The 27,641-nt window shown below is 38.9% G+C and overlaps 1 protein-coding gene across 2 annotated transcripts in view; it reads left to right on the top strand.

Moving 5' to 3' along the window:
- STMN2 (stathmin 2) overlaps positions 1–27,641 on the top strand; it is a 54,518-nt gene that overhangs the window by 11,250 nt on the left and 15,627 nt on the right. For both annotated transcript variants that reach the window (XM_002710651.6, XM_070075830.2), the window contains exons 2-3: positions 17,467–17,562; positions 20,867–21,039. In XM_002710651.6, coding sequence (XP_002710697.1) covers positions 17,467–17,562; positions 20,867–21,039 — 269 coding nt within the window. The remainder of the gene's footprint in view (positions 1–17,466; positions 17,563–20,866; positions 21,040–27,641) is intronic.

Consider the following 27,641-nt stretch of genomic DNA (forward strand, 5'->3'; position numbering starts at 1 on the left):
GGCACCCCAGGGTTATGCTTCGGGTTCCATTCTTCCCTTCACTAGCACCACATGATACTCTCCATCCTCAGAGAATGGTCTCCCTGAGCCTGTGCATGCTCCACTTAATCAGAGGCTTGAAAGCTTGGTTTGAAGCTGCCCTCAAGTTAAAACAGAAGGGCAAAGCTCTGTGTAGTTGAAAGGAGGGGAAAAGCAGTTCGCAACTAAAAAGAATGCAAAATCCTGTGAAAGTTAAAAAGGAGCATCTAAGTTCCCACCAAGTACTTACGTGAAGACCCATTCCTGTTACAGATGAGAGAGTGCTAGCATTAGATGGATGCCATTTTGAACCCTGCTGCACGACTCACCATCAGAGAACCCCTGAGCAAATTATTTGCCTCTTCTAAACTACAATTCTCTCATTTATGAAATGGGCAAAATAATATCTAAATTACATAGCTGTTAGCAGGATTAAGCAATTGAATATTAAGCATTTGATAATAGTAAGTAGTATCACCTTCCCCAACCCCAAAGTGAATGATGAAAACACTAAATAAAAATAATAAAAATTTAAACTAAATATCTTGATTCTCCCTGCATGTAATAGCAAAAATCTACTAGAAATTGAAATTGAAGGGAAAAAAATCACTGCTCAATAATTATTGTGTTAGTGGGAGAACTGACATATTTTCAACACAGTTGCCAATGTAATGTATGACCAAGATAAATCCATTCTCAGTAATTCTAGAATTTAATACTCAAGAATTTTATCTGGGTCAAAGCACAATAAACAAAAGGATCACAAACAGTCAATTGCTCTCGTATATATTTCCCTTTCATATTTCCTATCTCATTCCACTTCAGAGACATACAGTTTGCCTCCGTTATAAATGGGTTCTACATCCATGGATTTAACCAACTGCAAGTGGAAAATATTCCAAACTGCAATTTCATCTGTAGTAACATACATACTTTTTTCTTTGTCATTATTCTCTGTATAGTAAAACAACCATTTTTGTAGCATGTATGTTGTAGTGGGTGTTAATAAGCAATCTAGAGATGGCTTTAACATGCACAGGAGGATTGCATAGTCATAGGCAAATATGATGCCATCTTATGTAAGGGACTTGAGCATCCACAGATCTTGACATCCAGAGGGAGTCCAAGAACCAGCCCCCAGGGATACAAAAGATGACTGACTCCATGAAATTCAGCCTTTTTGCCTACTCAGGAGAGTTCACCAACATAAAAAGTTATCACATTCACCAGAAATAAAAACTGACTTCATTAAGCATTAAATGTGAAAATCTACACTGAGGTCTCTTGAAGAGCAGAAAAGAGGAATTCTATCACACACACACACACACACACACATGCATGCACACAAGCACATGTGCGCACACATACACACACAGCCTCTTTTCTCTTCCATGATATTGCCAGCCCATCAATTTTTGCCAAAATCCTATATCACTTGACTGTTATACAATGTCTCATCCCTACCTCTCCAGCCTCCTCCATCTGACAGCCCCTTGTTCTTCTACTTCCGTTTTCAACACCCTACCTTCAGCCAGGTCTTTTTTTTTTTTTTTCAAGGATAACCAATTTAGCCTTCCTCCTCTCTTCTCCACCCATTAGTAGATGAGCACAACAAAAATGTTAGAGCAAAACAGTACAAACAGAATCTTCCTTGGTTGATTGTGGTGCAGAAAATGATATACTTACAATTTAATATTATTCTCATCATCATGCCTGAAAGTAGTATCTTTAAAAAAAAATCTATAATATTTTAGGAACCATAGTAGTCAATAATCTAGTACTGATGTTTTTGACACCTATAAGAAACTTTCGGAATATGATTCCTAGAGCAAGAAAGGTATCTCGAAAAACTTAATTTAGCATTTATCTGCATCAGGCCTTACAAATGTTTAAGAGGGGGATAATTGACTATTGATATAAAACAGCATCTTTAACATTTTTGTTTGCCCCCAAAACAGCAATTTATCTGAATATATGACACATGAACTTGGGTTTATATGTATACCATCACTGTAGATATATTAAAAGAAGTGTGATTATACATACAGTCCTTTTTTCAAATTGGATATTATTGATAGTTAATATCAATTCAATATTTTTTACTTTATAAGTCACAAAATACAGGTAAGATATACTACTTTCTTATGTACATGAAATAATGACAAAGGAGAAGCTTCATTTGGAAACATCATTACCATTTAAATCTATATAAGATCATAATATATTGCACATTACAGTATAATACAGTACAATCTAACGAAGTTCTGAAATGCCTGGCCAAACCAAAAAGTAAGTTGCATGTCTCTATCCACTTTTTCCCAGTTAACTTTTTAAATAAATATTTATTTAAGAGGTAGAGTTACAGGCAGAGAAGAGAGACAGAGACAAAGGTCTTCCATACCCTGGTTCACTTCCCAAATGGCCACAACTGCCAGAGCTGAGCCACTCCAATGCTAGGAACCAGGAGCTTCTTCCAGGTCTCCCACATGAGAAATTGGACCATCTTCTGCTTTCCCAGGCCATAAGCAGAGAGCTAGGTTGTAAGAGGAAAAGCCTGGACACAAATCGGTGCCCTTGTTGGATGTCAGCGCCACAGGCAGAGGCTTAGCCTACTACACCACAGCGCTGGTACCCCAAGTTTATTTTTGTGGCAACTGTGAGACATTATCCCCTTTTGGCAAGAAAGAAAGCACAAGCTTAGAGAACTTATGTAACTTGCACAGGATCATAAACATTCAGGAACCAAATTTCTTTCTTTTTCAAGATTTTTATTTGTTTATTTATTTGAAAGGCAGAGTTACAAAAGGAGGAGAGAGAAAGAGAGAGATCTTCCATCCACTGGTTCACTACCCAAAGCAACAGAACATAGAAATGGATGTAGAGGAAGCATTTGCCTGCCCCCTTTTCTCCTTTCATGGAGAGAGTTGATTATGTGCTACTGTAAAATTGCCTTAATGAAAGACAGAAGTGGGAGGGCTTGCTTAAATTTTGCCTGTGAACCAAGCATTCCCAACTAGTGCCATTTTCTAACTCAGCAAAGCTAAAGCTCTGTGATAAGGGCTGAGACAAGAAGCCCACTTCAGAGTATTCAGAAAGACCAGTCTCAGCAACATGAGTGAAAACAGCCAGCAAGAGACTGTGTCCTTGAAAACGAGAAGACACCTTACAACTCTTTCAATGAAAACCATTCGGTTTGATTCTGTTTTTAGATACACACAGATCCAGCCTATGGAACTGCATGAGTCCCACTACTAGAGATGTTTCTAATTGCCATCACATTCTAGGTCATAGATCCTCTGCCTTACCCCTTTATGCTTTGACAAAATTTTTGAAAATGTGAGCCATTGTTCAATATTTCAAACCACAAGTCTACTTTTTATGAATAATATTGAGGTTGAATAAATGCAGAAAAAAGCATAAAGGAGAGCCAATGTTGTGACTATATATCATGTATGTAAGCTTTTTCATAATACCAAGCAACTTCTGCCAAGTTCCAATTCATATTATCTATGCAGAGCAAACCCTTGGTTCCATTTTTGCCTTTATTTCTTTATTGGAATGTTTATAACTAAGTTCCATGGTTCCATTTGCTGCTGCCAGAAAATTAAAATGCATAGGTTAATGCAGTATGATTTAGCTAACTGAAACAATATATAATCTATATAATCTTTCTTGTAGCTTAAGAATGAGTATCACGAATTCAATGGACGTGACATTTGGTAATTAAAAAGCCCTTAGTTAAGGGTGGACATGTGACCTAGCAGTTAAGATGCCAGCTAACATGCCCACGTCCCACACCGGGCTGACTGGGTTCATCTCCCAGTTCCAGTCATTGATGCCAGTGTGGACCCTGGGAGGTCTCTTCCTCTCCCTGTCTCCTCTGCCTTTCAAATAAATAAAAATAAATCTATTTCTAAAACCTAGATTAATAAGCAACAAATAATTTACAAAGCAAAAGTATGAAGAATAAGTTTTGCTGTTCTTTAAAATGAAGAGCCCTGAGATAATTTGCTTGGAAAAAAAAAAAAATAAAGGTAGGTAAAGAAAGCCCTTACGCCGGCGCTGCGGCTCACTAGGCTAATCCTCCGCCTTGCGGCGCCGGCACACCGGGTTCTAGTCCCGGTCGGGGCCCCGGATTCTGTCCCGGTTGCCCCTCTTCCAGGCCAGCTCTCTGCTGTGGCCAGGGAGTGCAGTGGAGGATGGCCCAAGTCCTTGGGCCCTGAACCCGCATGGGAGACCAGGACAAGTACCTGGCTCCTGCCATCGGATCAGCGCGGTGCACCGGCCTGCGGCGACCACTGGAGGGTGAACCAACGGCAAAGGAAGACCTTTCTCTCTGTCTCTCTCTCTCACTGTCCACTCTGCCTGTCAAAAAAAAAAAAAGAAGAAAAAAGAAAAAAAAAAGCCCTTACTTTCAGAAAGCACAAAAGGATGAACCTATATGTAATGAGAAAGATAGTCCATAAAAACATAAAATTTACCAAAAAGAAAACGCAGAGCCCAAGGAAACCAGTTACAGGTCAGAAAAGGGGCTTATAAATGTAAATGGTTTGTTCAAGGTCTCAAAATAAAAAGTTGGAAAATTGGAAGTTCTGAAATGTCTTCAAGGTCACTAAATCCAAATATATAGTCTGATGCTTATTTCCTATTGATAATATGGGATAATCCAGACACGTTCTGTTATCCAAGAGCACAGTTTACTTGAAAGCTTCTCAACACATTTCATAATTTGTAAAGTAAAAGGGATATGCTATTTTTCATGAAAATTTTGTAACTCCAGAAATTCTGAAGTTAATAAAGAGTGCACATCTACTGTTCCACTCAGAAATAAGAGCAGGTACCAGTCTTCCTGACACATCCTAAGAGCATGTCCATGCTTGAGGCACTGGTGTTCACGTCGAAGAATTTCCCTCAAGAGGGACTGAGAAATACGACCCCCTTAGAAAGACTCACAAGCGCTCTGGAAGGAAGAATTCTAAGCTACAGGGGTCTACCACAAGCAAAAGAAATTGCCTTCTATTAACCAACACCAAAAATGTACAGGAAAAGTAGGAAAGTCAAATATCAAATAAAAATATTTTTCAAATTTTTGTGTACTATTTTTATTTAAGCAAACAGAAACCTCCCATCTGCTGGCTAACTCCCCCAAATGCTGTAGCTGAACCAGGCCAAAGCTGGAGGCCAGGAACTCAATCCAAGCCTTCCACATGGGAGGCCAAGAATGCAGACACTCGCGACATCACCTTTTATCCCAGGGTCTGAGTTAGTAGGAAATTGTAGTCAGGAGTTGGAGCCAGGAATCAAGTGTAAGCACTTGAACATTGGATGTAGGCATCTTAACCATTACACTAAATCCCCACTCCTGGTTTTCTAAAACCCCACCACTCCATTCATCACATCTCTCTCCCACTTCTGCTTCCCATTCTGTCTCCAACACTGCCATCACCAGACCATTATCACCTCCAAATGCTGTGTGTGTCTGGAGGCAGATGCCTTTCAAGAAGTACAAGTCCCTGGGTCTTATCTCTTCACCTATAAAATGAGAATATCTGTAGATGAGTTCTAGTGTTCCTTCGGGTCTAGGATGCTATGACATAACCTTCTAATTGCAAGAGACATAATTCCGTTTTGTCACTTTTAATAATCTGAATTAGTAATGCTCACTAATCCAAGTGAACCAGGTCTCATAAGAAGGGAAAAACACAAATATAATAACCAAAGCAAAAAATGGTCACAATATATTCCCTTAAGTTATGAATAAATGCTCCTGACTTTGCTGGAATTCTTATTTTTATCTTCTTGGCTAAGGGTTTTGAGATCTGCCTGACAAAGAATAGAGCTGTTTTTAAAATCTTTCCAATTTTCTGTTCTGTGTGAGTGCTTGTTTCAGGTAAATAAACCACAAGTTTCAGTGGCTTCGTCTTCTCTGTAGTCCTTTGCTTTATTACAACCAAGAGCAAAGCTGTATCTGGATGTGGGAAGAAAAACCTAACAACTATTATAGCATAAGCATGCAACATTTTGTGCCACCAAAATAACCATTTGTTTCTTTTCTTAAATTTTAAAATAATTTTTCTGAGTTTTATTGAAGTAAAGTGACAAATTAAACTTCATGTGTGTGTGTTGTATGTGTGATGTACAACTCGCTGTTCTGGTATATTGTGAAGCATTTAAATCAAGTTGATTAGCATACCCATCACCTCACATATTTTTCTGTGATTAGAAATATGATATACTCGCAAAGCAATTTTCAAATATATATTACTATTAACTATACATTAAAATATGTAATATAGTAAGTATAGTCCATCCTATGCATTATATTGCCAGAACATACTATCCTGAGACATTGTATTCCTTGATAAACATCTCCCCATTCATCACCTCTAGAACTTGGCAGCCATGCTTCTACTCTCTGCTTCTATGAATTCAAGCTTTTAGTGAGATCATAAGGTATTTGACTTTCTGTACCTGGCTTATTTCATTTACCATCATGTCATTCAGCTTCACTTAAATGATGCAATGACAATTTTTCCTCATTTTAGGACTGACCATTCATCTGTGTACTTTCGTTTGTAGACATTTATGTTGATAACATATCTTAGCTATTATGAATAATGTTACAATGAACAAAGGAGTATAGCTATCTCTTGACATACTGATTTCCTTTCCTTTGGTTATATGCCCAGAAGTAAGTATAGAATATTTTGAGGAACCACTATACTGTTTTTCATGATGGCTATATTAATCTATATTTCCACTAACAGTATACAAGAGATCCCTTTTCTCTGCATCCTCACCAACACCTGCCAGGTGTTGCTTTTTATAATAGATACTGTGAAGTGATATCTCATTGCAGATTTTACTTGCATTCCCCTAATGATTCGTGACATGAAGGGTTTTTTGTTTACCTTCTGGACATTTATATGTCTTCCTTTCAGAAATGTCTTTCCAGGTGAAAATGACCACTCCTTAGGGGAACTTTTATTTTAAAATATCCAGAAGAAACAAGAGCGTTTAAAAAATGTGTGCTCAGCTAAGTTGTCTTCTCTATTTTGATCCTTTTTCGTAATGAAAATTAGATGACACAAAGCTGAGAAGAAGCAAAGAAAGGCTTTGGGCCTATTTCTTACTTGCAGACTCATTGCAGAAAATTATATTAATCAAAGTTCTGGTATATGGTCTGATGGAGCCTATTTCCCAAAATGACTTAATTTGGCAAAGCTCCAGAAAGTAGCATTTGAATTCGAAAACAAAAGTGCAATTTCAGTGTTGTATCTAGGTCAACCTGGAAGATTCCCTTGACATTGTTTGGCTACCTCTAAAATGGATGCCGAAGACAATTACACTGTGGAAACAGGAGTAAACATTTTCACACCCACCTCACAAACACATTACTCTCTCATGCTGCCAGAGTCACACAAAAATACAATCACTTTTTAAATATCAGGTAGTTACAAAAGTTAACAATAATTATACTTCATATTTAAACATATATCTGTATATACACACACATATATCCAGTCTATTCTTTTTGACATAAAGTGACCACAAGACACTTTACTTAAATATGAATAGCAAAGTCATGGGACTTCTTTTCATTCACAGGGAAAACCTTACTGACTTCAGTTTTTTCATTGTATCAGTTACATAAGCATTTAATGCACAGTTTTCGGATGAATTTTATTTTCAGAATGGCTAGTGATTTTGGGACACTATTGAGTAAATGCTAATGAATGCACATTATACAAAGGTGTCATTGAAGGAGACCACAGAAGTCTCCTTGGATTTGTGGCAGGAAGCAAAACACTGGCTCCTACATTACATGCAGCTTTTGTGACTTCTGCTTGAAGCAGTTATTATCTATTAATTATTTATACATCATTCCTTTTCTCAGAAAGTTTCCAGGAGACAATTTATACACTACTAGGTCAGAATTCTGAAGTAGGAGCTTGGTAAATATTGTTTGGCAACAACACCATGTTAAAATATTTCTTTTATTCATGGTTAATACTGCAACAAAGGATGAATTATAAAACACACTCAGAGCTAAAGCAATAATATGAAGTTCTTCAAGTGCATTGAAACTTTATATCAGTCCCAGGAAACAGAGTTTTTTATGCAAACACTCCAAGAAATATGCTTTAGATTTATAGCAAATTTTCAGATCGATGGAAGAATTAAATCAGGATATAACTGATAGGGCTTGTGGCACAAATTGTTGCAGGGTCATGCTTAAACTGGCTGTTTCTAACCCATGTTCTAAATAAGTTAGCACATTCCATTATTTGAAGACAATCAACTCCGTTCTGTTGTGATAAGTAGTTCGGTATGTCTGTATCCTAAGTAAGCAAACCCCTAGGTAATTCAAAAGGAAAAGTCAACTTACCCATGAATTGAGCCAAACTCACCTGAATCTTATATATATATATGGCATATGTGTGTGTGTGTGTATATATATATATATATGGCACTGTGATAGAAGTCTTGCACTTTCCATTTCTGGAAATTCCTGCTTCACCGAGAACATAATAGGTCACCCATCATAGATGTTGTCTCACATACAAAGACCTGAGACATCATCAGATTACATTCCAAAATTCATGTGTAGAAGCCAAGGCTTATTTTCTGAAGAAAAACTAAATGTTACACCAGAGTGAATAAAGAAACCAACGTCCTTGTCATTGATGCTCCAAACGATTGTGATCTGGACATCAGTCCCACCAGTGCAACATTCACTCTGTGCTGGAAGTGTGAGCTTTGCTGAATTACTGGATGCAAGGGATATGGCTGCCTCTGTTCACTTTATACATTTCTGTGTCTTTTCTCCAATGGAAATAAAAAAAAAAAGAGAGAATGAATGCAAAGTATTTTTCTACTCTTTGACCAAAAATTGAAAAGTAATGGGGGAGAAATTTCAGTCACTTGGAAGACACATTCAGTCATTTTGGAGAAACAACTCAGAGAATGTCATGGCAGCCTCAAGTGCATCCCAGCACAGGTGCATCCCTGCTCAGAAGACCCTAGAAAGGAAAGAATAAAGTCAATTTTACATGCAAATTCTCCTTAACCAGAGGCACAGACTCTCCATTTTGTTCACCCTGGCTTTGTCTCATTTAAATCCTAAGCAATCAGACTATCGTTGCAGGCTTAATGAGTACCTAGAAGTATTCAGGGACTTAAGAGGAGTAAAAATCCCTCAGTACTTACAACCAGGATTTGTGATTAATCTTGACACATAAACGGCATAACACACTCCTATCACTCCTTTAAACCACGGTGTAGTTTGGTGTGTATCAAAGACTCTAAGAATTTCTTTCATCAGGGGCAATAATAAAAGGACAAGACCCTGCATGATGTAGTGAGATTCTCATTAAACACAGTGGGAGCTCTAACTGAAGTCAGGAGAAAGGTAAGGTCCCAGGGTGGTAGAATTTACTGCTTCTATTACCGTTTTGATCCTAAGGACTGATTCATGTCATCCAATTTCTTTTCCTGTCATAATTGCTGGTACCAAGAATCCATTGAATTGAAATTTAAGTGCTTCATATGTTTCTGTAAAACCCAGTAATGGGTTTGTGTGGCTTTGACCTTCTTAAATGTCCCTGTATTTGATTTGGTAGCTATTTCTACAGAAAAAAAAAAAAAAAAACCGGGATGCTTTGTTTGATCAAAATATTAATCTCTCAAAACTTCCCTGGCTTAGAAGATCATAATTCTTATAGGGAGAGATGAGTAGAATGAATGAAGACTGAATCTAATTTTATATCAAACCACTTAGCATTACATCATCTAGCAGAAATATCTAGAACATTACCTCATATCAGTAAGGATATGTTAAAATAGCCCTTTGAAATCTGAATTATTTACTTTTTTTTCAAATGTTAAATCTTTCAATTGCATATTCATCAACTAAATATTTTACACTCCAAAGTTCAACCAATATGGTATGTAAGAAATATTTTAAATAAAATCATTTTCATCTACTTCATTTGTAAAGAAGAAAATCATGTGGTGAAGTTCCCAAAATGATTTCTAAATGGTGTGACATATCTAAGTAAAAAAAATTAATAATCTGTGCTTGAGTTATAGAACCTCAAAGCAAGAAAACCACCAAACATGCACACACATGCACCCACACACATGCAGTTACACACATACATATTCACCTGATATAGTCAAAGTTAAGTTAAAATGAGCATCAGGTATTTGATTTACAAAAAAATAAAAAAGAGAGAGGGGGTCAGAAAAGATCTCCAGGGTAGCTGATTCCTACCTACACGAAGACTTAGATCACTGAAGGAAGAGAGAAGATAGTGTGGTAGTTGTGGGTAGTAGTCTCAGGTACTCTTAGAACCAATTAGCAGAGAACTGTGCACGTTTCTCCTGTTCCCATAGCACCAGCTATGAGGCTGCCAGGAAGTGGGGTCAGCTATCACCCCAGCGTGCCAGGTGCTAATGACACCTGTGGCTGGAGCTGACAGATTCTTTTCCCTAAGGAAAAAATATTAGTAAGTTTTATGTAAAGTACTTTTGTCCTTTGTATTTATCAAAAACCTGCAAACCTAATTGTTGTGAAACCAAGTGTAAGAGACCCTTCTCCTGCATCCTTTAGCATCTGATTTTATGTTCTATTCTCCCCCGGCCCCACAAAGACCTCTCAAAAGAAGAAATTTAGGTTGAATACAAACTGAGTATTTAGGACTTGCTAGAAATTCCTCCCTGGTAAACTAATGTGATGACAGAGAAAACATGTGGAAGGAAAAGAAGAAGGAAATGCTCTGGCAGAGGCTGGGCATTCGGCAGTGGGACAGCAGGAACACACAGCCAGGGTCAGCCACGCAGAGCTCAGAGGAGCTGGGTCCTTCCGATCACCAGGAATGCCTGTGTCAGGGCACAGACCACCGTCCCTCTCGGGGATTATGATACTTTTTCCAAAGCAGCGTGTTATTTTCCAGAACATTCTTTACAATCTTTCATATGCTAGCAGGAAATCTAATGCTAATACCTATAGTACTGTTTTTTTATCCTCAACTTCAGCCAACACTAAGGAGTGAAATAAAATTTTCTCACGATGAATAAACAGGAGAAATTGTGACCATACTACTGATTCCAAGTGAAATTACAAAATGAGAATTATGAGGCCTCATATTAATAGTGGTACCCATATCAGCCAAATGAAGTAGAAAATTGGAACGTTCTTAAATGCCTGGTTTCTACATGTTTTGAGCCTTTCAAAAATAATGAGATATATTGTCCTGAATAATACATATGGTTTTCTTCTTAAAACAAGATACACAGGAAATTAGGGGGCATTTGAAAGCTTAAAGTTTAAGAAACGAGCTCTGAGTTTATTATATACCTTTGAGAAGAATGGAGGAAATAGTATGTGTCTTTCTGCTGCTTTGATGTGGCCCACAGTCTAATCTGATTATTAAATCTGTAGTTCCTATTGTGTCCTGTGACCACTATTTGCTTTTCTAATGAAAAGGAAAGCTCCCCAAGTTTACACACATACACAGGAAGAGAAAATAGACAAAATGCAAATAATTGGGACCGCCATTGTGGCATAGTGGGTAAAGTTGTGCCTATTACACCAGCATTTCTATGGGCGCCAGTTCGAGATCTGGCTGCTCCACTTCTAATCCAGTTCTCTGCTAATGTGCCTGAGAAAGCAGCAGAGGATGGCCCAAGTGCTTGGGTTCCTGCACCCATGTGAGAAACCTTGATGAAGTTTCTTGAAGAGTGAACTAGCTGATAGTTATAATATAATAGATATATAGATATCTATAGAGATATATAGAGATATATATAGTAGATATCTCTATTTCTCCCTCTCTCTTTTTCTCTCTCTTCCTCTACTTGTGTAACTCTTTCAAATAAATAAATAAATCTTTTAAAAAGTAAAGTAATTAATTACCCACCCACGTGGGTGCCAGGCATTCAATTTAAGCCATCATCTGCTAATCTCTGGGTGTACATTAGTAAGGAGCTGCAACCAGGAGCAGAGGCAAGACTCAGACCCATGCCCGTGCCCACTGATACGAAAACAGGCATCCAGCTATGGCTTGACCACTACACCCAACCGTGATCCTCAGAGCCCTTGCATTTGCTTGAGATCTTCTATTGGTAATTTTCAATTTATCCAAATTACCTATATCCCAGTGCCTCAACCCATGCCCAATTTTCCACAAATCTGAACCATCCTGCCTGCCTCAGCTTTAGCAATGCTTTCTCTGGAAACTTCCCCTGACCACCAAGCACAGATCTCCAGCTTTGTTCCCTCTTCCCTCTTGTGTAACCTTGTCCTTCGATTCAGTTATGATTTCCCATCAAATCTTCTTTCATAAAATCTTTACATCCTCGCTGTTTTTCCTTTGCCTCACCATTTTCTCAGTCCATACCACATAGTTTATGCTACTTATTTTTCTCGTATGTGTCTCAGTTGTGCCTCCTGGCACAAGTCTTTTCTGCATTAAGTAGCAAAGAAAAATCTTTTTTTCTTTGTAAGTTTTACATTGAGCACTGTTCTTTTTTTTAAAGATTTATTTATTTATTTGGAAGGCAGAGTTACAAAGAGAGAGGGAGAGACACAGAGTGAGATCTTCAATCTGATGGTTCACTCCGCAAATGGCCACAACGGCTGTGGCAGGGCCAAACCAAAGCCAGGAGCCAGGAATTTTTCCAGGTTTCCCATGCAGATGCAGAGGCCCAGCCAGCTGAGTCATCTTCCACTGTTTTCCCAGGTGCATCAGCAGTGAGCTGGATCAGAAGTTGAGCAGCTGGGACTTGAACTGGCACCCACATGGGATGCTGGCATTGCAGGCAGTGGCTTAACCCAGTACATTACAATGCCAGCCCCCAGAAAAATCTTTCTTAGAATAAGCTTTTATGATGTAATTCCCCCTTTCCATGTGTTCAGTGGCTCCCTATTGTTAGGATGATCATAATGATCACATGGAGATACAGTGACATTAACAGTTATTAACAAACATAAACTGGAATGGAGCAGACAAACCAAGAATTAAGCTAACCCATCTATTGTCCCCTCATGTACTTCTCAAACTCTCACAGAAATGTTCCTAATGAGTACAGTGGTTGAGTCCTAGCTTCAGACTCCCACATCTCATATCAGAGTGCCTGTGTTCGAATCTCAGCTACTTTTCTTCCTACCTGGCTTCCTGCTAATGGGTACCCTGAGAGGCAGCGGATGATGACACAAATAAATAGAATATTCCTAAGGGTATATTCAACACTAATCTCAATCCTAAATTTATTTAAAGTCTACATATTTAAAAAATCATAATTCCAGCAGAAAATACACTCATATGTGTTTTCATGTAAACATGATGTTTTGGATCATAAACCTTTTATGCGAACAAAAATTCATAACATCTAACCCAAAATCTTGAAACAAAATTGAACCCCAGGAAGACTTATCCCCAGGACACAACTTTTGAAAATTTGATTGTAGTATATCTATGAAAAGACTGCCCCCTGGAGCACAGAGAGTGCTATTCATAAAGACCAGGATGGAAGGAAGCTTCCAGAAATGGGCCGAGTGGCATTATTAATCCTTGGGAAACTCACTGTCCTAACCATAAAAGACTTCTACATGGTTTCTTAAGCACCCCACTTCCATGTCAACAAAATTAAATACAGTTTCTCTCTTCCTGTTTTCTTTAACTATTCAATTTTAACAATCCAGGTCCGTTTGCTTAATTGCCATATAAAATACGAGACAATAGTTACAGCTGAATTTCAGAAAAACAGCAGGTGCTTTTAGTGTGTTCCATGCAATATTTGAATTAACACTAACTGGGTGTCCTATATTTTTATTTGCTAAATCTGGCAGCCCTAGTTGTGAAGCCATTCTTGATTACCCTCCCTACTGCCTCAAGGCTTTGGGCTTCTTTTGAGTTTCAAATTCAAGTCAAATGTATCCCCATTTGACACCCTATTTTGCATCTGTTTTTAATCCATTTATCATATCCATACACTCCACCTCCCTGACTTGAAAGCTCCTTGTTGAGAGGAACACTCCTAAACATTTATAATTCCATAATGCCTCACAGAAACGCTTGTCTTCCTGTAAGTGGTAATCATAAAGACTTTTTTTTTAAAGAATTATTCATTTTATTTTAGAGAGAGAGAGATCCCATCTGCTGGTTGACTCCTCAAATAGGTATAATGGCTAAAGCTGAGCTGGTCTGAAGTCAGGAGCCAGGAGCTTCTTCTGAGTCTCCTGCATGATGGGTACAGGAGCCCAAAGAGTTGGGCCATCTTCCACTGCTCTCCCAGGTCCATTAGCAGGGAGCTGGATAAGAAGTAGAGCTGCAGGGACTTGATCTGGTGCCCATATGGGTTGCCAGTGCCATAGGCAGTGGCTTTACCCACTATGCCACAGCACTGGCCCCCATAAAAACTTATTAATTAAGAAACTACTTTAAAATCAACAAACAAGATGGCCAACAACTGTTTATTTAGCACTTACTTGTTTCCATAACATCCAGAACTGTGCTGTGAAGTAGATGAATAAGACGTAATATTTGCCTTCAAAGAGCTTATAGTGACCTGACAAAAATTATACATCAAAAACCAGTAACAAATGAAGTTAGCTATCTTTTAATCAGGATTTTATGGCACAGCCCACCAAGAGAAATCTGAGGTCAGTGTGGGTAGATCCGAAGAGGCAGAAGCACTGAGGGGGAGTCTGCATCAGGGCTCAAAATTTGGGAAGGATTTAGATGAGCAAAGAGGATTAGGAAGGACAGTGCTGCCTGAGGGAAGTTTGGGCATTTGCATCAAGAGAGGAGGAAACACTTCTTCACAGGAAAGGGTGTTTTTGCTGCAGGAAACCGCTCAGGATTACATGGGCCAAGAGCACAGCTGGTTTTAAGGAGCTCCCAAGGATCTAGAGCGCCTGTATCAATGAGATTCTATGCAGTGGTTGCTGTTGGGTAGTATCATGCCACATAGAGTCCTAGCCCTTGATGTGAATAATAGCCAAGGTAAGGATGCTATTAAAGAAATCACTCTCAAGACTTTTTCCCCATACCACCAAGAGAGGAAAGAACAAAGGCTCTCATCAGTCACTGTATGAGACAGTTTGGGCTGCTGTAACTAAGCCCTACAGACCAGGTGACTTATAAACAGCAGTTATTTATTTCTCACAGTTCTGGAGGCTGGAAGTCCGAGATCAGGGTACCAGCAAGGCAGGGTGCAGGTGAAGGCCTCCTTTGGAGTTGCACACTGCCAACTGCTTGCTGCACCTTCACGTGACAGAGAGATTTCACTGGATCTGCAGCATCTAATTCATGAGGGCTTCTCCTTTGTGATCCCACCCCCAAATGCCATCACATGGAGGTTAGATTTCAATACTTGAGTTTGGATAGGGACACAAATATTCAGTCAATAACAGTAATGCCTATTCATTACATGTGGGGCCCTAAATATGTTGGTTCCTAACAATGTTAGCACTCTCATCTCTTCCTTAGTTTGTAAAGCATAACTAGGGCAATGGACTTGTTAATAATTACTGGATTTCATTTCCAAGAAACTAAGGACAGACGTTGAAGATTATATTCTTCAGTAAAAAATTCATGTTCTTTTGCTTCTTAATGAGAGAAAAGAGATTTCATTTTGTGTTTATGTTTAGAGTGTCCTTCTTAATAAAGTTGACCTCTGATGTGCTCCATGTGCTTCTAATATGTGCTTAAGTGTGCAAAATGTTTTGGATAACATATTGCATTTTCTTCCCCCCCAAAAAAAGGATCAGCCTACAAAGCCTTGCTATTATTGTTTTCAATTAGATCATGGACTTTAATGCATTAAACTGTTTTATCTTCTGGCAGAAGTTGTAATTTTCACTGAATATCTATGTAAAAATCTGCTTGGGCTTTCATAAGTAACATTATGCCATTAACAAAATAAGCAAGTAAGAAAAAGAAACAGGGCTAGGCCTTCTAAAATTCCAGAGGTATGCAATACAGTGTCTCAGAATAGATGTACCAAGACTTTCATGGCACAAGGCAAATTATGCTATTTATTCCGAGGAAATAAGCTACATGGAGAGAGAGAGATCTCTGTTGGCAGAGCCTCTGGATGTGTTACGTCGGAAAAATCATGCGACAATATTTATCTCTGCATCTGGTTCAACTATATGCCGACACGCCTAGCCTTGTACACACACTGAAGTTCATCCTAAGAGTAGAATTGGAGGAAGACCTCATGGCAGACGTGAGATAGCTTTTTACCGCATTTTATCCAGAGGCCACATCTTTATCACTGGCCACGTGTGACCTTGGCCCTCAAGGCTCAGGTCACTTGTTTGTAAAGTTGATAGTGGAGTGGATGGACAGTGGACTAAACAATCTCTTAGAAACTCCTCAAACTTCTTATGGCTCTGAAGCATCCAGGTGATGGATCTATTTCCTGCTGGTCAACAAACTGTCCATAATATCCAAACTCATCTTCTGGGAATTCCCTATTTCCCAATATTCCCTCCCTTACAGAAGACAGAAGACCCTGCTAAAAGGGGAATATTATCTGTGAGGTTCAATAAGTCAGATCATAGCAGTCTGAACATAACTTCTCATAAGTTAGTGAACAATACATCCATCATTTTCCATCCATTTTCCTTAATTTATTACCTTCTCTAATTATATAATCAACAAAGGTGAGAATCCCACATCCTGATCCCCATCTGGTGGTAGGGAGATGCTTGTCCTCCTGGGTAGGAGGTCTACTAGAAAATAAAGGAGAAAATGAAACGGAGAAGGGGAGTAAAAAGAACAGAGAGGTCACCCTCTGAACTCCTGAAGCTGCTTGCCAAGATTAGCACCCAAACTGAGCTCCACAGGGAGGGGGGTTCCTTGTCAGACCTTGGATCCAGGCTTTGGAGTGTATGGAAAGAGGAACAGATAAGGACATGCACTTGGCATGAGGAGAAAGCAGCAACATAGGTCCTCAGAGGATGTATCTACCAAATACTGTGCCAATGGGTTATCTGACTATCCCCGAATGAATGTGTGATGATTCAGGCTGAACCAACAAAGGAATCTTCTCAGCCTTAGACAACAGACTCAATGCACTTTTATCAGGATGAGCTTGTCTCTCTGTTGCTCTGGTCCGTTCTCCTCTCTCCATCTCTTCCCTATCTCTCGCCCTGACCTGCCAGATTTTAATTCCTTCTTGCATCTTCTCTTCTGTAACCCCCTCTGTCCGACTTGTTACCTACCCTGCCATAATGTGCACCACACGTCCTCTGCAATAGGAAGTGTGCAAAGTTCTGTTTCCATCTTTCAATCATTTATGTTTTGTCAAAGAAGGTAACACAATGTCCTTGGCAATATTCATTCTACAGGAGAGTGTATTATTCAAATGCAAAGAGGATTTAAGTGAAAATTCAGAAAATGAAAGATCCTAATCTTGAGTCTTTCATTTCAGCCTACAAGGAAAAAATGAAGGAGCTGTCCATGCTCTCACTGATCTGCTCTTGCTTCTACCCGGAACCCCGCAACATCAACATCTACACTTACGATGGTGAGTTGCCTGCGGAACAAATGCCCCTGCTTCCTGGATCATTTAGAGCTTGCATTGTCTGTCACAGCTCCTGATATAATCAAATCAATATTTGTAGATCTCAGTATTGACTTGCTGTGTGTAGCTATCAGGTCTTATATTGCTCAAATCAGCTTGAACTTGGTGCTAATAACAGCACATTAACATCTATTAAGAAACATGACTGGGGTGTTCCTAGCAGCCATGTCCAGGGTATCTACCTCCAGGATACCTCTAGAGCTCTCCTTTTCAAATAATGTAATACGCTAAGCTAAAAGTAGAATAGCTACTAATTTGCAAGAAGATCCTAATATACTTAGAAAATTTAAGACATGAAATCAATAACATCACATTTTCTTTATTGTAGTCTTTATAAAGTCCCCATATTTTGTGTATGCCTGTCAACAAACTACTAGTAATCATAGTTGACTAAATAATTCAAACTGATATATGACTGAGGCCCCGGTAAACAGGTGTGAAGAGAAATGCCCGGAGCATTGGCCTGGCAGCTCACTTTAGGAAAGCACAATCCTTTAAGTTGAATGTATTCTAATTCATTTGGCTAGTCTTTTCTCTCTGGCTCTGCCACTGACCTCCTGGCCTTGGGCAAGCAGATACCTAGATCCCTAGAGCCTCACTGAACACTAGCATCTCCAAGCAGGGCTGTTATGAGGTTTAAAAGTTTTCACACTAAGTTAAAGCATCAAGATAGCTATTATTATCAACAATTCATTCTCATCTAATTCAGTCAATCCAATCAAAATATTTGATTCAGTTCTATGTATACTAGATATAGCTAAAGCACATTGTTTGCCTAGGCTGTCAGTTATTTTTCTTTTCCACATATGTAAAGAAAGACACGAAAGATCAGGTGAATGGGCCTTTGGTAGTTAACCCCCTCTGTGCTTTTAAAACCTGTAGAAAGTTGTTCCATGATGATGTAAGCATCCTGACTGCTGATCAAGTGTCTCAGAAGGAAATATTGCCCACCCCATGTAAAAAGGTTTTGGTGTCTAACCAAAACTTTTATTAGAACAGAAGCCCAAGGCCAGTTCCTGCTTTGCATAAATTCACATATACTGGACAGACCATTATTATCTGCTAGATCTGGCTGCAAGTAGGAACCATGCTATCTTTCTTAGGAGACTCCCGATGTTGGATCACTCAGTATAGATCACTCAGTGTTGTCACTGAAGATCCAAAGATGAATGTAACATGATCTTCACCTGTAAGGCACTCAAGGCTCAGGGAAAGTGTCTTTCAGTATACACATGGGCAAGATACAGAACACAGAGTGCTTAGGACAGAAGAGGTAATGCTGTCTGCTGCTTGAGGGATTGAGAAGAGGGGTAGAAGAAAGTACAAAGTTATATATGAACTGAGTCTCAGAAGTTGAACAGATAATTCAATCTTGTCCAGATTGAATCAATACCAGAACTGGTGGAGAATCCCAAATTTCTGAGGTCCTTAACTTGGCCTTGTATTTCTATGTTGATAAGAATGTGAATCATTTGTTGTAGACAAACATGATAACAAATAACAGTTGTTCTTCTTATTGTTTACATTAGTAAACCCAGAGTGCCATAGGCTGTACCTTCCATTCCCTGCCATTTGTCATTTAATCTTCACTGCAATCTTAAGAGAAAGATGCTCCTCTTAGCTCTGTCTTTATGTGAGGGAATGAAAGCGTAGAGAATTTAATTAACTTTGCCAGTGCCACACAGCAGGAAAGCAGTATCTAGTGTTCACCTGCAAATACAGGCAGTTCTAACACCAGTCTCTCAGCTAAGCCCTTTAAAATCCCTCATCACCTCATCAAATAAGCTATTTTTATTTGCCCATTCTCTTTTGTAATCCTTTTCTATAGGCTTACATAGATTTTATATAGTTGCATTTAAAGCATAACTAAATATTGGATGGCTTCAGGAAATTTTAAATTACTTTTATATTTATGGGAAAAGAAATGCATCATTTCCAGCTTACTTATTAAATTAGTCATCTGGATTTTCTATAAGCATTTATGGATCCAAGGTCAATTCCTGTCAGCCTGGGGTTTTTATCTGACCACAACCTCAATGTACTGCTGAAACATTAATGGAAACATAATCCTCACATCAGAAGAAGTTAAGATTTCTGCTCTGCCTTGGCCAGAACCGGCCTGGAGACCTGGCTGGCTGGCTTGCCACGATTTCAAAGGAACATTAATAAATTAGAGAGACTTATAGGTTAGGTGGCAACGTGCTTATCAAGATCTAGGAACAATCTTCCTGAAGTTGCTTAGCCTGTGGTGGGAGACGTGGTACAGAGCAGCCTCAGCATGACAGCAACGTACATGGCATTTACATTGTATTAGGGAATTACATGTTAAGCTAGAGATGACTTAAGGTCTATGGGAAGATTGTGTAGCATCTATGCAAACACAGTGCCATTTTACATAAAGATTTGAGCATCCCTGGATTTTGGTGTCCACCAGGCATCCTGGAACCATACCCGCAGGGACTGAAGGACAACTGTACTTGGAAGACACAACAGAGAATGACCTTGGCTTGCAACCATTCACATCACGTACAAGTTCCAGTAGAGTGATGTCAAAGGGATGCCATCTGAGGCTCACATTAAAGAATATTCATTTTTTTAATCATTATATTTCACTAATTTGCGAAACATGTAATGATGAATGTCTCATCAGATATTAGTTATCATTTATTTATATTATAAATTATATTTATATTACAACCATATTATGCAGGGTTAAAACTTGAGGGTCTGATAATCTTCTTATCTTTGCCATAAATGCCACTGATGAAAAAAAAACCTGACTAGCAACTATTCAGTTTTTGTACTAACAAAAATATTTTATATTTATTATGTGAAGTATGTTCAAAATATGAAGGTACTTCAAAAAGTTCATGGAAAACAGAACGTAAAGGTAAGTTTTATTTGGTACAAAAAATTTTGAAATCCATGCAGGATTTTTGCATAATATGCATTTTCCATGAACTTTTTGAATACATTGTGTCACCGTGTGTGTGTGTGTGTGTGTGTGTGTGTACTGTGGAATGGCTATATGAAACTAATTAACATATACATTACCTCACATGTTTGTCATTCATTAATTTGGGATGAAAACACTCCAAAACAATGTAGAGAAAATTATCATCTGTAGCATTTTATTTCTACTTCCCAAAATAATAATGCTGCTTTCAGTTGCTGGAATTCAAGTCATTAGAATAAATCCATGCTTTGACCTCTGTATGCTTAATATTCTCCACTGTTCATTTCTTAGATATGGAAGTGAAGCAAATCAACAAACGTGCCTCTGGCCAGGCTTTTGAGCTGATCCTAAAGCCACCCTCTCCTATCTCAGAAGCCCCGAGGACTTTAGCTTCTCCAAAGAAGAAAGATCTGTCCCTGGAGGAGATCCAGAAAAAGCTGGAGGCTGCAGAGGAAAGAAGAAAGGTAACTCTTTCTAGACAATGGTGAAGTTCACTCTACGCTCTCTTTTTTGCATTCTCTCTCTCTCTCTCTCACACACACACACACACACACACATTCACAAACTTCTAGCAGAGGTTCCAAGGGTCAGTGACACCTGACCCTGAAACATCCCAACATCTGTCAGTCTTCAATAGATGTAGAGCCAGGAGCGTCTAGATAAAATGTGCTTCAATTATGGTAAGATAAAGGCTGATTTCAAAAGAACCAAAACCACACTCCTCTTCCCCTTGTCATAAAGGCCCCACTCCTCTAGTCTATCAGACATACACGGTGCCAAGAAAGCACAGCCTTAGGTAACCGGAGGAGCTGGCCCTGGGAGCAGGAGGGAGATGGCTGCCCCTTCAGGGTCTGTGGCCGGCTCCCAGTGCAATGCACAGATCTTCTCTCAGAGATCTTTCCTGCTATTCGCCTCTCCAGTAAAGACCAGGAGCTTGCCACTTTCCTTCTCAGAGCCCTGCTGCCTGCCCTCAAACCCAGTCCTCCCAAGATCAGGACTTCTCTGAGACCTTTGGGTGTTTCCTTCGACCCATTGCCAAGCCTCATAAGGATCTTCTCGCTTTTTGCCATTGGCCCCCATTTGCATTACACAGCTTTTCTTTTGCCAAATGTTTCATTTTACACAATTAGGTACCCAAGAAAAGCCAAGGGCATTCAGATTGGAAGGTACTCAGAAATTTTAGAGACAGCAGTAGAGACAGAGCTTGTGTCTGAATGTGTCTGTTCCAAGGATATGGTTGTGGTCATTCATCCCTTCAAGGAACTCTAGATAACACAAAATGGCTTTTAGATAATTCAACCCCACATTGCATTTTTCACTTGATTTTTCTTAATATAGTTTTAGAATCATGAAGTCACCAGGAATCTGCTCCATGCAGTCTCTGATATGAATAGAAATTGTGAATTTTAAATATTTTTCCTTGTATGAAGATGTCATCTATAAGAAAGTCAGTCAGCCAATATGCCAAATAGGAGTTAACACTTCCACGTTGAGTACTTACAAATAGAATGAAGATCATTCTTCTTCTAAATACTGGATTTTTAACAGGGAATATAGGACAAACATGTGATGTGTTTGTGTGTGTGTGTGTTCACAAGAATAGAATAAAAGATAAGCTTGTTTTGGTGTAAAAAATTTGAAATACATACATACAAGGGATCTCAAAAAATTCATGAAAATGCATATTATGAAAAACTTAGTGCACTACACACACACACACACACATTCATACATACATACACACATATCAATCAAGGCTCAAAGGCCATGTCTTCAGATTAAATTTTCTGTACAAAAAAAAAAAATAGCCTTTATGGTTGAAAAAAGATCTTCCTACAATCTTCCTAACATACTGATCTCAATTTCAATTTTCACTTAAGGGTGATATTCTCTGAGCATCTGAGGAGTGTGTGTGTGTGTGTGTGTATGTGTGTACACAGCATCTGACCATTTACTGTTGTCGTATAGATTTCAGTTTACTTTGTTATTTGAGTGACCAAAAGATGAACAGATAGAGAGAGTGAGCTCCCATCTGCATTTACTCCCCAAATGCATGCAACTGCCAGGGCTGGCCCAGGCCAAAGCTTGGAACCAAGAACTCAACCCAGGTCTCCCATTTGAAGGACAGAAACCCAAGTACTTGGCCATCACTGCTCCCTCCCAGGATCTGTATTACCAGGAAGCTGGAGTCCAGAGCCAAAGGCAGGTATTGAAGACAGGTTCTATGATATGAGTCAAGGACATCCCAGCCAGGAGGTTAAATGCCTGTCCCTAAATTTAGATTTTAAAAGGAGAAAACTGAGCTACTAACCCACGTATATATACAGGAAGCTTCCTTTAAAAACCCACTGGCCAGCTTTTTGTGGTTGGTGGTGGTGGTATTTATAGCTTTCTTCTCACAGTGAAGCTAAATTAAACTATCCAGAGTTATACTTCATCACAACTTGGCTACTGGCAGATATGACCAATGAACTAAAGCAGTGGAGGGTATGTTGCACTAAAGGCAGTCTAAGACCTCACCTGAGCACTGGTGTCATATAGGTAATAGGTACAGACAGAGGTCAGAGGTCAGCATCCAGAGATGCTGTGGATTCACAAGGTTACCAAGTCAGTGAAATCAAAATTCAGCATCATGGTTTAGAATGTTGCTGGTGGTTATAGGTAAGGTATTTAACTTGAATGAAATTATTGAAGGGAAAAGAAGAGTACAGAGATGATCAAAACTAGCTGTGTTCTTATAAAACTCCTTCCAGTAAATAATTACTGATTCTGATAAGACTCCAGCATAGTATTCTATCACATTTTAAGTACTACTTGTGAAAATTTTCAATGTAAAAATCACTATATAGATTATGTTCTGGCGGTACATTTTCAATTGGAAGAAAATATAACTTCATTAACAAAAGTATCAACTTTAAAAATCATTCATTGATTTTATTCTATTGGATTGTACCAACAAATAGGACCCTTTTGAAGAACTGTTAATTCTCTTGAAAGAGTTTTCAGCAAGTGCATGTATCTCAGTAATTACCTTAGTGAGGACATGTGTAAAACCAAAACCTAGCTCAACTAACTAAAATAAAAAGGGTGTATATGACTAAAAAGTCTAGGAGTGACTGCAGCATCAATAACTGCTGGATCTGGGTGATCAAGCAATATTATTGGAAAATTTCTTTATATCTGTTGTCTCTTCTTGTATATAATTAGGTCCATCACCAAGAAAGTTCTGTTTCAAACAGTCAGCTCCAAATTATTTTTCTTACAACTTAGCAACTCCAGCATAAAGACAGCTTCTCTTTCATCATAGTTCTTATAAAAGCCTTGGAATTCTTAAGAGTCTGACTTAGATTACATGCCCAGCTCTAAACTAACCTCTGCAGCCTAATTTGATTTGCTGACCTGGATTCCATCTCACCAGCATCCTGCAAGAGGAGTTTAGGTAAGATACCTGGGGTGAGTGGTATAGAGAGGTGGTTCCCCCAATGAAAAATTAGATACTGTCACCAGAAGAAGGGAAATAGATCTTATACAAGCAAAACCACAGATGTCTACAATGTTTATCTGTAAATGTTTAGCATGACTATAACAATCAGAAAAATTATTTAGTTCATACATACATTACTCAATTTGCAACTCTCTTAATTCACTGTACCTGGGGAAATTTAAACTGGGGAAATTCCACTCAATCAAAAGAAAGTTATCAAGTCCCCACTATTTGGCACACCTACTATTTGGTGGACCCTGTTCCAGGTACCTGGGATACCCTCATCAATCTTAATGTTCCAATGGGCAAGACATAGTTAATATATGTCAGTTGATATCAAATAAAGCAAGGCAAAGAGATTTGGGGGTGCAGGGGTGAAAGAAGCTATATTACGGGTGAGTCAGAAAAGGCCACTTGACTAAGAGAACCAGCCATGCTGCTCTTCCCTGAGTGAAGAAAATTCAGAGTACTGGAAGTAGCAAGTGCAAAAGCGCCTGGCATGGAGCCTGCTGGGTGAGTTTTGTAGACAGTGTGGGACCAATATGGCTGAAACAGAGAGAGCAAGGGAAGACTGGTAGAACTGAGGTCAAAAGGTCACACTGTAAGGACTTGAACTCTCTCTTCAAGTGAAATGAGAGGTCAGTGAGGAAAATAAAGCCATGTCACTCTTTGATGCGAATTGCCACATCTATTCAAAGAAATGGTTTTTTTTTTTTTTAAAAAGGAAGTAACTAGAAAAACAAGTAGTGTTAGATTACTACAGAAGGCAAGAGAATGTTCTAGAATAAGCAAATGGTTCCAGTACTAAAAATACACAGAAGTGAGAATGGAGAAAACTGGGCAGTAGGCACACTACAGGCTTGGATCAGCAGATGTATGTGTGGAGTTGGAGGGCCTTGATTAAGGAGAGACTGTGGAGGGCCTTGGATGCCAGGGTTATATACAAATTCCATTATGTAAGAAACTAAATGTCAATTAAAGCTTTTAAAATATCCACACGTCCAGTCTAGGCCAGTAGTCAGCAACAGTGCCATTGTCCTGGACTCATTTCCTTTCCCATAATTTAAGGTTTTTAAAGATTTTGCATAGAAATCAAACTACATTTAAATAGTATTAATAAATTTTTCCATGGTTGTACTCAAAGACATTTGCCACTGCCAATCAATATTCCTGATTAGAGTAAGATAATAATCATTTTATCACCAGACATAATTCTAACACATATAAACAAACACATGGGTATAGATAGGAAATATGGCTTTCTGTATGGCTTTTTAGACATAAACGAACTCATGAGTTCCCGCACCTCCATTAGTAAGTAAATGTAAGGCCTGTGCCTGGGAGTTCAGGGGCCATCTGAGAATCAGTGGCCTAGGCTGTGTTGCAGGGGCTTCCTGGGCTTACAGCTGGAGGGCTGCCACCGGGGCATCTCCATGTGGGATCAAATGCACTTTGTGTCAACTGCTTTGGCACTGTCCCCATCTCCTCACTCCATCTGCTAACACTGCTGCCACCTGAGCCTCTGGTGACCAGGCTGGACAATCCAGAATCAGCGCTCCATTGATTGGCTGGTAGAAGCTTTGCTGTAAAAAAGAATTAGCCTTTTTCCAGATTTTTCTCCTTTTTTTTTTTTTTTTTTTTTTTTTTTACTGTCTCTGGAGTCAGAAATCACCTCCATGAGATTCTACTAATCTCACATGGTCAGCTTGAAGCTCATTTCTTAAAAGCAAATTTCCCATGTTGCAACTGGCCCAAATGGGTAAAAGATAAGACCATTTTAGCCACCCACCCACCCATTTGTTCATTCATTCAGCAAATATTAGCAAGAGGCAAGTGAAGAGTCAGGCTGTCCATATATCCCAATTGGCCCAGGACAACTCCAGCTTACTTCTCTGGTTCAAAATTATTATTGGTTATTATTCATCCTAATAACTGTCCCAGTTTAGTAATCAATCATGTGGTCATTCTCAGCACAGCAAGGGGTTTAAAGGGATCTTTAAAAGCATAGTGGTTAATAACATATGGTTAATGGAATGCCTAGGATAAAATTCTAGTTCCTCCACTTCCTAGCTGTGTGCCCTTAAGCAAGTCACCTCATCTCTCTGTGTCTTACTTAGCCATCTAAAATAAGATTAGGAACAGGAACTAAATCTGGGAGATATTGTGAGAATTAGAAGGCTACCCTACATGAATATATGTAATAAGCAGTGTGGAAGGCTTAGCTATTATGTAAAAATGCACCAGTCCTGACCTTACAGGAACTTGTAGTTTTATAAAGGAAAGAAGTTTTGTTTAAGTCAAATATTGAAATGTTATTATAAAAGGGTACTTCAAAAATGTCTCAAAAAAATTGAATTAGAAAATAAGCTCATTTTGGTATAAGAAGGTGTTTTAAAATCCGTGAATAGTTTTTTCATGATATGCATTTTTGTGAACATTTTGTGAACTTCATATGATATATTTCATAAATGACCTTAAGTATAATAAAATATTCTTTATCAAGTTTCATAAAAGAATAAAAATCTTGATAGATAATAGATATGTAAATAGGTCAGTCCATCAATAGTGGCTTAAAAATTAATATTATGAAAATTGAAGAATCTCAATGACATTAATAAAACTGAACCCTAAGATAGATTAAATTAAAACAGCATCCTGCTCACACCAGCCCAGTGAGCTCTAATCGGCCCACTAACCTTACCAGCACAATCAACTCCAAAGTCACAGAACCTCCAAAATCTCTGTTCACTCTTAATAAAGGGGATTAAAAGCCGAACATTTTTCACCAAACCCGACCGGCTTACCTTTTCTATTTGTTGGCAACTCACATTGTGGCTGGCAACTAAAATGGAATCCAAGAAAAGGGGCTGGTAGCAATGGATTTTGAAATAGAAGGCTGGATTCCTCACAGCATGGCATCGGGAAGCATTCTTACCCTTAGCAGGGCTCATGGCCACAGACTCCTCACATGGTGGCCCTCGCAGTGACCAACATGTCCATGTTTATTTCCCTCGGAGCCAACACAGAAAGCTCATCACAGGCTCCAGAATGCTAAGGCCTCACTCTAAAAGTTTTGGGATTTTAATCACTTTAGATTTCTCACCTCACTTCGGGTTCTTCAACACAAATTGAGTATGACATCTTTTGTCTTATAGAATTATACTCGATAATCACATTTCAACACAACACTATCTGTGAACTTAGCGGGTGAGTAGTGTTTTTTCATTGTTAGCAGTAAAACCAGTAATTATAGGCACAGCATCTAACTGGCACTTTGACACTGGGGGACTAGTGTCCAATAAATGGTGGTTGCACAAAGAGGCTTCAGAAAGCTTGAGTGAAGATGGTACTAAAAGATAAGCTTATTTGGTGCAAGAAAAAAAATAATTTTATTTATTTATTTGAAAAGCTAAATAGAGAAAGAGAGAGAGGGAGAGCTAGCTATTCCACCAGCTATTCACTCCCCAAACGGCCTCTTAGGGCTCCAGCTGGGCCAGACAGAAGTCATGAGCCAGGAACTCCATCTGGGTCTCCCACATAGATGGCAGGGCCCCAAGCACTTGGGTCATCTTCCACTACTTT

Source organism: Oryctolagus cuniculus, chromosome 6 (assembly GCF_051225735.1).
Source record: "Oryctolagus cuniculus isolate XC-2025 breed Fujian yellow rabbit chromosome 6, ASM5122573v1, whole genome shotgun sequence".
Lineage (NCBI taxonomy): Eukaryota > Metazoa > Chordata > Mammalia > Lagomorpha > Leporidae > Oryctolagus > Oryctolagus cuniculus.